This window comes from Physcomitrium patens, chromosome 22, assembly GCF_059467195.1.
Source record: "Physcomitrium patens ecotype Gransden chromosome 22, ASM5946719v1, whole genome shotgun sequence".
Taxonomy (NCBI): Eukaryota; Viridiplantae; Streptophyta; class Bryopsida; order Funariales; family Funariaceae; genus Physcomitrium; species Physcomitrium patens.
Genome location: NC_143431.1, coordinates 2597345 through 2608793, shown reverse-complemented (window position 1 = coordinate 2608793; position 11449 = coordinate 2597345). Strand labels below are relative to the sequence as shown.

Genomic DNA, 11449 nt, shown 5'->3' with positions numbered 1-11449 from the left:
TCTCTTTGGTAGAACATGAGCACCGTTGTGTTTACACAGCAGTCGGATAAGTGATCTACCGGCTTGCCAGTGCTAATTTAGGTTTACCTAGACGGAAGCAAGCATATGATGTCATTATTTGTAGCGTAACTCATAATAGTAGAGAATTACGGTAGAGATGGTTACAGATACATCATGTAATTTCAGGACAAAGATGTCAAAGTTCACCACAACCTTCGGAAATGGTTTAGAGAATACGATTTTCGCGAGCATGATTTTGAAACAGCTTGCCTTTAGAGGATCTCTTTTTTGTAAGTGAAAAACACTACGACGGTGGTGACTTCGATACCAAGAAGTTGAAATGCCGTCAATTAAACAGACAAGCTTTCAAAAGAGTCCTAATCTTTCACTATAATTAAAGCTTTCTGGGAGTCTAATTTACAATATCAGATGACTTCTTGTATTCCTGAAAAAACGGATCCCCTCTTTTGAGCAACGAATACGTCTCTCTGACCCCTTAAATCAAGTCAGCTACGTTCATTGGCATTTCATCAATTTGAGTGCTGTAATACTGCTCTATATCTCGTAAAATTCGGATATCGTCACTTCTTACAAAATTAATAGCCACGCCCTGCACATATAGTACAATTGGTTAGATTTTGGAAGTGTTTAAAATTACATTACTAAATCTAACATTAATGAGTCAGCTCCAAATTAAAAAAAGGGGACAAACCTTCCGCCCAAATCGTCCTGAGCGACCAATACGATGAATATATAGCTCCCGGTTGTTGGGAAGATCGTAGTTGATAACCAAAGAAACCTAACAGAACAATGAAGATCATTTAGGTGCTCTCTATTAAAGCCGTAGAATCTTAAGCTGAAAGGTCAAAGCAATAAATTCAAAGAAATTATTCACCACATACATCTGCACGATCGATCCGTGGCTAATTAACAGAAGAACCTGATATACAATCGTGTTGAATAGATCCAATTTTAAAAAGTAGACTTGGCTGATAAAATTCTTAACAAAAGTCCTGTTAGTGCCTACGCTCCTGAAACCACGGTAAAATGCTGTTGCACTACCATTGAAGGTTTTTAAAGTTATTTTTAACACGGGATCAACGATTCAGATCTTCACCCCCACAATACCATTCTGCAGGATCTAGTCACAAAGCAAGCACGGAAAACCAAGAAAGAAAAATACTTACCTGTTGTACATCGAGGCCACGAGCCCAGACATCTGTTGTAATCAGAACCCGAGTGGTGCCAGATCGGAACTCAGCCATGATTGCATCACGTTCTTTCTGGGGCATGTCACCATGCATTGCAGATACAGTAAAGTTGTTACTTCTCATTTTCTCTGTTAGCCAGTCGACCTGCAGACGAAATTTTTTCATTAATTGCCAACAATAATCCGAAGGGTGAGATTTAATTTTTAAAATCAGCTCACTACTAAAGTCTAACGTACAAAACCTGATATTTGAAAAAATAAGTGAATATTGTGAAGCATCACCAACAATACTGATGGCGCTTCTAAGCTTCTTGCAGCAATTAAAAAATAAATAAATAAACAACATAAAATAAATAAATAAATAAATAACAATACACTTCTTGATCTGTAATTAAACAACAATTACTTTGAAGGTGACATCCAAACAAAAAGGGAGAAATAATTTGCATACCTTCCGCTTGGTATTGCAGAAAATTACAGCCTGAGTAATTGTAAGTGTATCGTATAGATCACACAATGTATCGAACTTCCATTCTTCCCTCTCAACGGCCACAAAAAACTGTTTAATTCCCTGCCAGAAATATCCCACTAAGAGTATCAGAATTTGAGATACATCAAGTGTATTGCAATGCTGCTGAATAGACAGAGACAAGCATATATCATGGAAGTGGTGCCCTTCATCATAGCGCCACATACTTTGAAGGAAATAATACATAAGATAACATTACAAGGTTCAAGTTGATCAAAAGATGCGTTCACACCTCCAAAGTCAACTCATCACGTTTCACCAGAATTCGAACAGGATCCGTCATGAACTTGTTTGTCATCTCCAAAATCTCATGGGGCAGAGTTGCTGATACTAAAACAACCTGCACCAAATTCAAAAAGCGAATATTGAGAGATACGGAAGCATACCAACAAATATACGCCATGTCAGAATATCGTGTTTAATCCAATAACACTTTAAAAACTATGAAAAATCTCATCATCTCAATTACCTGTAATTCAGGGGGTAGATATCGATAAACATCATAAATCTGATCCTTGAAACCTCTGCTAAGCATTTCATCCGATTCATCCTGGATCACCAACAAAGCGTGAGAAAATTAAACAATATTGAAATTTTAAATACCCACATAAAACCGCATAATTTGATTCACACAGCACTTTGACACTAGAAAAAATTTTACCGACATATGAAGCTGTAGAGAGTGTCAAACTACCGTAACATATTTTCCCACTGCCCTCTAATCGAAGTGTATCCTGTTAAGAAAAATAACCTTCAGGTCCTAACTCGTGAACTCTAAAGAACCAAGAGGCAAACACACCAGAATCAGGAGCTTAATTGACCGAGTCCTCAGCGTCCTTCTCTTAATCATATCATAGACTCGCCCAGGAGTCCCAGACACCACATGTACACCATACTCAAGCTTCCGGATATCTTCTCCAATGCTCTTGCCTCCAATGCAAGCATGAGCTTGAACGTTCATGAAGTCACCAATAGCAAGGATCACTTTCTCCGTTTGAGCAGCAAGCTCTCTGGTGGGTGACAATATGAGGGCCTGCACCCTGTTGATAACAAAAGATACATTAAAAACACAAAATACAGGGCATATCGATAAAAAGTCGAGGTTGAAGCCAATGTTCCCTAGCAGAAAGACGCCTACGAACCACAGCAAAATACAATGACCAGCCGATCTATTGAATCCAAAAGGTCATTCCTAGGATTAATAAGCTGTGATACGACGACCTTCACTAATATCTACATGAGCGCTGATTAAGTTTCCCATACCAGGAAATAAACTCCTAATCAAAGGTTATAACGTAGGAAGTTGTACCAAACAAAGCGAAATGCAAGCTTGCTGAAGCAAACCTATCAGAAAAAAAATATATTAAGGCTCTTAGAGGGAGAAGACACTCACTCACGGGTTGCAGTATCAATCATTTGACAGACAGCCAGGGCAATCATTGAGGTTTTTCCTGTGCCAGACTGCGCTTGAGCGATAGCATCCCGACCACTTATAATAGGCATCACTGCTCGCTGCTGAATAGCGGACGGTTTCTCAAATCCATATGCATAAATACCTCGCAACAGGTCCTCCCTGATACCCATCTGATCAAAGCTAGAAATGACCTCCACACCTGCACTGGTCTCAAATACAAGGTTCTCCCCTTCCTCAAGCTCCTCTCGCCCCATCCGATTTCTCGGACCCCCAGTTACAGCGGCCATCGCTGATCAAAAGATGCGAACCAACTTTAAGGCAACTGCATGAGCCGAAAACAAAACAAAACAAAAAAACTAAATAAGAAAACTAAATTGATTCACAATGACTGCTCAAATAAACACCCAAACAACAGTGCTGTCGAGATCATAAAAAGAAATCCGTGACATCCAAGACATCCAACCTACCCCTTATATCTCTTGTGTATACAATGAGGAGAAAACTAAAACCCTAAACTACGCAAAAAAAACATCTACAGACCACAGCGAAAAAGCAGGTTCCATTTGACATAGTGGGTTCGAAATTCATCGCAAAGAAAACTTAAAACACGCGAGCGCCTCGTGGTAGCGAAAATCCTACCGTGAAGGAGCGAAATTACGGCAATCTTGATAGATGCAATCGAGTGGAACCCTAGTTCGTCCTGACTGATGAGAGAGCTTAGTCTTGTGATGGTCTCGCCGAGATTGTTGTGATGTCTCCCCTCCCCCCGCAAGACCCTCCCTCGCATCAGCAAGTGGAACGATGCATCGGTGAGACCGATGTGGTTTTCCTGCGGGTATCAATATCAACGGTGCTCTTCGTTCAATATATTTGTTGCCTTCGAGTGGAACGATGCATCGGTGAGACCGATGTATGTTTCCTGCGGGTATCAATATCAACGGTGCTCTTCGTTCAATATATTTGTTGCCTTCGCACTCCTGTTTTTGAAAAAATTGGTATCCGCCTCCTAAATGAATGCAAGCATACATGTGCACGAAGAACATGAATGCAAAAAATAATTAATTGATTAATTTAAAATTTAAATGTCCTCATAAGGAAGGTAAAGGAGAATGTAAGGCAGAACAAAAAATTTATTAATAAGTAAAAAAATTAAAAATATTAAAATACTATAAATATAGGAGAATGTTAAATAGACCCAAGTTTTTACCCATCTTAACCATCATGAAGAAGAAAAAAAAAAAAAAAAAAAAAAAAAAAAAGACTTGTAGATTCATTCCTCCATTATTGGATTGCAACCAATAAAAAATCAACCACGTTTATCATGATTATCATATTCTTCATCAAGGATGGGTCTATTTAACATCTCTCTCTCTCTCTCTCTCTCTCTATATATATATATATATATATATATGTGTGTGTGCATGTGTACACATTTTAATAAAAATTATTTATGTGGATCCACTTTGAGTTGTTCTTGCTACGAAATTTCACCATTTGTAAGAATAAGAAAATTCTAAGATTGATATTTCGTCTCCACTTGGTTCCATACTTTAGTCATTGTAATGTCATAAAATACATTGTTTTTATTTTTTGCAATGATTTTTATATTACTACTACTTTGTACAAAAATATCTATCTATAATGTTGATAATGATTCTAATTAAATTTAATTAAGTCCATTTTTTTTTTAAATATCATGATTTTATGCATAACCCTATCTTCAACATCAAATATAAAAGCTTTTCTTTTTCTTTTTCTTTTTTCTTTTAGAAGTATTTATGTTGTTTTATATCTAGATTTATTTGTTAAGATAATGATGATACTTAACAAAATTATTCATTTTTATAAATAATATTATTTTTTGGATTATGTAATTTCACAAAAAGACCACAAAAAATATATAAAAATAATAAAAAATATATATATATACTTATCTAATAACATAATTAATCTAAGATTTTAATTTGAAACTTGTAATTACTTTTATTATATATATAAAAAAAACAAAAAACAAAAAAAAAAAACAAGAACAAGAACAAACAAGGTATTTTCACCATAATTTAGAACATATTGTAAAAAATTCTATTATTAAATTCAAATTTTATCAACTTTTTTTTGTCATAAATTTTATTTAATTCACAACAAACAAAAGTTATAATTTAATTAGTTCTATAAGTCTCTTAGATACCATCGAATATGATATTTTGAGACTTTAACATATATATTTATTGATTAATTTTTTAAATCAAAGGTGTATAAAATAACATTGTTTTAATTATTTCTCTAATTGCATTTAGATGTATCACCATCCTACTATCCACTATCTAAAGTGGAAAGTGGATTTATAATTTTACAAAGTAATTCCAAAGTTCTCACAATATAAAGTAACTAAACATAAATATCTCTTTATTGATATTGTCTATTACTAAATTTTTATACAAGTTACAAAATACTTCTTTTTAAGAAATTCACAAGTATTTAAAAACTATACCAACTTAAAGTATATTTTAAGGTATCAATAATAAACCTTTATTATTAGTAATAGTAGATAGTGATTTTTTAAAATCATTTTATAAATTTATAATAATCAAGTAATAAATAGTATATCACTCATATCACCTTTTAAAATCTATGATAAATTTTTTATTCTTGTAATCTATTTTTTAATTTCTTTTGTCTCTTTTCTTAATATCTCCTATTATTTATTCATTTTAAAATTTCTTTCTCAATGTCAATGTTACTAAGAAATTATTAAAATATTAAATTTAAAAAAATTAAAAATATGTATATGTAGAAATAAGTCCTTTAAATTTTCTAATTTAATTTTTTTTAATTACTTTGATTATAGAATATATTGTCAGTTGTTGTATCATTGTTTGTTTACTATACACAATAATAATAATTTTGTATGTTTTTAACTATAAAAAAATCTTAGTCTTATGGAATTGAATACAACTTAAAGAATTATGAAAACAAATAAACAAACTTTACTTATTTTTTTGAAATAAAAAAGCTAATTTTTAATATAAGATATTTTATTAAATAAATTTTTATTTATTAATTGGTACAATGAAGATTCAAAGACTAAATCTTTTTCTGATACATCAAATTAATATCTTAATTTTTTTTTAAAAGGTAAATAGAGTAAAATTATTATATTTTCATGAGATATTATTCTAAAGACTTTGTTTGAACTTATGTCTATCTATCTATTTATATATATATATATATATATATATATATATACACACATACAATGCATACATTTCTTCAAATATGAGATACTAGATTGTACCCCCATTTCTTAAAAATTTACATTCAAAACTATTGTTATCTCCATAAACTACAATTAAAAGAAATATTTTTCAATCAAAAAACATTTTGGATTATTATCTATTTTACTTAGTTTTGTTCATAACTCAATTTTAAATTTGATTCTTAATAAATAAAATTAAAATATTCTTTTGAAAAAAGTATTTTTCTACTTTAAAAAAAAATGCTTGACATTCTACTTTGATAACCACAAACTCTATTTTTCTATATACTTGTGTTTTACTTACACAACAGTATTCTCTCAAATATTTAATTTATAAAAAAAAGTTTTTTTTTTTCTAGTACTTAAGTCCAAATTGCACAATGGTCTTGCAGCTTTTTAAATCAAAATATATTCATCAACAACTTCAATACTTCATGTTGTTCACAAATTTTACTTGTCAAATACAAAGCATGATTAATATTCTTAAGTATGTAATATCCCATAATTGAACCTCAGTAAATTTATCAACGTGAATGGAAAAAACAACTTATGGTATTCAGAAAACATACTGCATCACTACTTATATTAAATATTTTTATTCTCTTCATACAACAAATTCTGCAAATTCAAGTTGTTATTTCTATTATTGTTTGAAACTCATTATTAAACATGATATGAGTTTAGAATCTAAATCTCAAATCCTGAGTTCCTCAATAGCTTTTAAAACTTTGAATTGTCTCAATAATTCTTCTGTGATCATGTCACCACCTTGAATCTGAATTGAGTTATTTTATTTCATATTATCCACTAAAAATTTGTATAATAACGCAAATTCCAAATTACTTCAATTTCAAATTATGCGAATTTTTTTTGTTACTGTTACAACTTACAATGCTTTAAAAAGCTTTCTAGGGACCTACTGTCCATGGAGACAGGAACCAGCTCCACTTTATCAATAGCTTGAACAATACACTAGTTGCGTTCAAACTATTCTCGAAACACTTAGTTTAATGGGATTCACGCTATTCTCATATACCATGTAATCACAAAAGGAATTGTGGCCTCTAATCATACATAACACCTCGAAGCTTCATATCCTCAGCGAATCCATACCCACAAGCAGTTTCAGATCAAACTATCTGGTGTACAGAAGTGCTTTCTTTATCCTGTGCAGGGGAAGACATGAACTGCTTTAAAACCCTATTCCACGAATAAAGCCCTTCAACGAATGCACTCCAACTTCGTGGAGCTGTCGAGATAAGCATGTGATCAATGCAACAATCACGTGTTAAAATCCTTGATTAGAAGTGAAAATGTACAGCCACCGATCCCCTAGTTGGAGGGAAATATAAATGCTTGCATGAAAATGGAACAATCCACATGATGTCGGAGTTCATTCCTCATGCGAACACCACATCGGAGCGCAACACGTACTTAACGCCCTTGAGGACAGGCTTGGCTTCGTGCAATAAACAGCGAGCACCGTGAATATGGAAGAGCGCCAACCCTGCCACTGGTGCAACCTCCGCGACAACTTTTCGCCTTTCATAGAAGACCGTCTCACCGCCACTCAAACCCCCAGTCAAATAAATAAGCAACGTGAATTCAGTGGCGCCGCCTCCATCCATATCCACACTCTCGTCGTAGTGCGGGCCAAAACGCTGGCCCAGTCCATACCTGTACAAGCGAATATTGGGGTTTAATCCCACAGCAACTCTGCCTCCTGGGAGAACGATGTCGTGGAAACTCTCCCGCAATCCGGCTTGCCATAGCATATTTGCAAGGTCGGGATTGTAATCCGCTAGCCGCTCATTGTCGCGAAAAGCTTCGCCCTTAGCAGGACCCCCGCTGCCTTGGTGTTCCAATCCGCGAGCATCTGCACACCGTATGAAAGCTTCGCACTCATTCTGACTCAAAAAATCCGGCACTGTGAAGAGGTGAATGGAGTGGCTGAGGTCGCGCTTGAGAGAAGGTTTTGGAGACACAGTTGGCCAAGCCATCAGATCTTGCGATTTCAACGATTTCTTCTTATTCTGTTTCTTCCCGCTCGTGCCGGTTTTCGCCGCAGCGCCCACCATTCTGCAAGACACGTCCCGTTTTCCTTTCACACAACCTGATTCCAGACCCGCATGGAACGGCTGCACAGATATTAATCTCACTGCAGTCATCAAATTGCCCGACTTACAATCAGCCCACGTGGTTTACAAACCACGCCCCATCTGCGTCGTCAGGCCGAACACATGTCAGACCAATTTCGAAACGCTTGATACGATCACATAATTTGATGTGCAGAAGAAAGCTCAACCTCGAGATCAATGCGAAAAAGAAAAAGAACACAACACAACAACAACACAACAACAAGCAACAACCAGCACAAAAAGTTCCCATTGAAGGATTTCCAAACCTACCACAGAAACCCTAAAACTAAATCACCATGACCCATCTGAGAAGAAACGAAACATCTCACTTCTGCTGTAATCAGGAATTTTTCTAGTCATCATTGCAAGAACTTCACTTGTGAATAACGTGACACTCACCTCGCGCTGCAATTAAGACTCAGAGGACTTGCATGTGGATCTGCATGTCAACCCTCACGGAAGAGGAGATGGGGCATGTTCAAACAGACTCGGTTCGCGTAACCTCAACAGCTTCTAGGGAGCGGGTAAGGCTACAGTTTGCAGCATTGTTGAAATGCTTCTAACCCGAACACTGCAATTCAGTAAAAAAACGCAATGAAATGAAGAGGAATTTGCCAAGGATGGGCCCAGCACTCATGCGTGTATCACAAATCCACTATTCAGGCCCGTGTGTTCACATTTGTGGGCGTCAGACATAGTGAGAGAGTTGCAACTCCGGTACTGTTAGAATTACTTTAGAACTGAACCCGGAGACCTAATCCTAAGGATTAATTAACCCAAAGAATCATCGGAATATAAAACGACAAGCAGCGTCTTGTCTCTTATTGTCCCATACAGTGATAACTTAATTACAAGTCCATCTTTGAATAGATCTTTATAAGATTGGTATTGTTGCTAAGTACTCCTTCAGTAGTATTAAGGCAACTACTTGGTCTTCACTCCACACACAAGGTTGATCATTCCTTGTTAACATAACCAGAGCTTTTATAATTGCACTAAATGTCTTTACAAATTTCTTTTAGTAGTCACAAAGTCCTTAAAATGCATGCAACCAACTTACATTATGTAGTCTTGGTATCAATGCAATAACTTCCACTCTTCTAATCATTACATCTTATGCTTTTGAATATATCATGTATACAAGATATTCCATCTTATCTTAGTAAAACTTACACTTTTTAAGATATAATTTCAATTCTTATATTTCAAGTTTCATAAAAACTTCTTGCAAGTGTTTTTGATGTTCTTTGGAGTCTTTGTTAAATACAATAATATTATCTATATAGTATTTAACAAAATCAAGTCTAATAAGAACTTTATCTATCAAATGTTAAAACTCTATAAGAACATTTTAAAGACCAAATGACAAAAACTTCTATTAATAAGTGCAATTATTTTTGTATTCATCTATGCCTCAAAATATAGTCTTGTACATATTACACTCTTGTAATAGGAGTTATTAGTAACTTGATGAAAGATTTAAAGTGCTAAATATTTCAACCTAATCTATGGCCCCAAAGATCTCCTCAAGGATGGGCATGGCATGTCTATCTACTTTAATATGCCTATTCACATTTTTATAATCTCTACAAATTTTTTTCTTGGCTCAGTTGCCATTGTCATGGATATACAACTGAAGAAGGTTCCAAAAGGATCTAAAATGTTCTAGAAGGTATCAGTAGGTTCTAAAAAGGCTCTTGAAGGTTCTAGGAGGTTCTACAAAGTTTTAGAAGGTTCCAATAGATTCTAAGAAAGTTCTAAAAGGTCATAGAAGGTCCTAGAAGGTTCTAGAAGACTTTAGATGATTCAGGAAGTTGCTGAAGAAGGATCTTAGGCTTGCTTTGTTTTCAAGCCTCATAAATTTTTTTCAAGAAGCTTTCTAGGACCTAGTATATATAGTAGTCAATTATTCTTCTTCTTGGAAGTACTATAGCATTCTAAGGATTGCAAATAATCCTCCCCTAGACTAATATTGTTCTTTTCTTAATATTCTTTTGATTTCTTTTCTTTATATCATAAATCATTTTTTTTTTCTTTTGAAGGCATGTGTTTCTTTAATTTTTTCCAATATGACAGGCTCTAAAGAGATTAAGTTAGATTCTATTATTAATGCTCTTGAAGCATTGAAAATTAGGACAAAGACTTTGTCAAAGGAGAATGAAGAACTATATATAACCATACATAATGGTCAAGGAGCCGGAGTGCCTCAACTACCACATTAAATTGCAACATAGGTTCTAAATTCTCAAACAACTATGTCTACTTCAAACATGGGAGGTGCATCTACTCAAAACAATGATCTGACAACAATAACAACAAAAGAACGAAGGATCAGCCTTCCAAAAAAGTTCGATGGCACCTGCTCAAAATTTTGTGGCTTTATAAACCAAGTATGAGTAATCATCTTGCTTCAACCTCAATGATATTCCATTGAAGTATCTCGTGATGGTTTGGTTGGAACCTTGCTCTCAAGTCAAACTTTACTCTAGTTCATCCCATTATTTGAAAAGAATTCTCCTATATTGCATAATTTTGAAGCATTTTTGCTAGCATTTGCGAAAGCATTTGGTGAATATGATAAGGTTTGTTCTTCAACAACTAAAATTCAAAGCCTTCGACAAGGAATGTGCTTTGCATCAATGTATGCCTCAGATTTTTGACAATTAGTATGTGATATAAATTGGAAAGAAGACGCATTGATGAGCCAATTTCATTGGAGATTAAGAGAGGATGTCAAGGACTTATTGTTGTGTATGCGAGATCCTCTAACACTCCATGAAGCCATTAGTCATGTTGTGAAGTGTAATAACCATTTATTTCAATGACAACAAGATAAGCGTTCTTCAATTATGCCACATGTATACACTAATTATTTTGCAGCTTCTTCACCACCCAATTCTAA

The 11449-nt window shown here is 34.4% G+C and overlaps 2 protein-coding genes across 4 annotated transcripts; both read right to left on the bottom strand.

The window, feature by feature from the left end:
* Nucleotides 1–253: 253 nt before the first annotated feature.
* LOC112275368 (eukaryotic initiation factor 4A-3) lies at nt 254–3860 on the bottom strand. 2 transcript variants are annotated; one of them, XM_024505694.3, is made up of 9 exons: nt 3793–3860; nt 3133–3475; nt 2539–2779; nt 2209–2289; nt 1972–2079; nt 1662–1781; nt 1188–1355; nt 713–799; nt 254–610 (listed from the first exon to the last, which is right to left on the bottom strand). In XM_024505694.3, the coding sequence occupies exons 2-9, from the start codon at nt 3438–3440 to the stop codon at nt 497–499; spliced, it is 1227 nt and encodes a 408-aa protein (XP_024361462.1). In that variant the 5' UTR covers nt 3441–3475; nt 3793–3860; the 3' UTR covers nt 254–496. The 2 variants fall into 2 exon arrangements, with proteins under 2 accessions (XP_024361462.1, XP_024361461.2); XM_024505693.3 differs by having other exon boundaries at nt 3133–3442.
* Nucleotides 3861–7241: 3381 nt separating this feature from the next.
* On the bottom strand, nt 7242–9184 carry LOC112274692 (uncharacterized). Of its 2 annotated transcripts, none has more exons than XM_024504371.3 (2): nt 8947–9184; nt 7242–8628 (listed from the first exon to the last, which is right to left on the bottom strand). In XM_024504371.3, the coding sequence occupies exon 2, from the start codon at nt 8575–8577 to the stop codon at nt 7810–7812; it is 768 nt and encodes a 255-aa protein (XP_024360139.1). In that variant the 5' UTR covers nt 8578–8628; nt 8947–9184; the 3' UTR covers nt 7242–7809. The 2 variants fall into 2 exon arrangements, with proteins under 2 accessions (XP_024360139.1, XP_024360141.1); XM_024504373.2 differs by having other exon boundaries at nt 8818–8967.
* Between the last annotated feature and the right edge of the window lie 2265 nt (nt 9185–11449).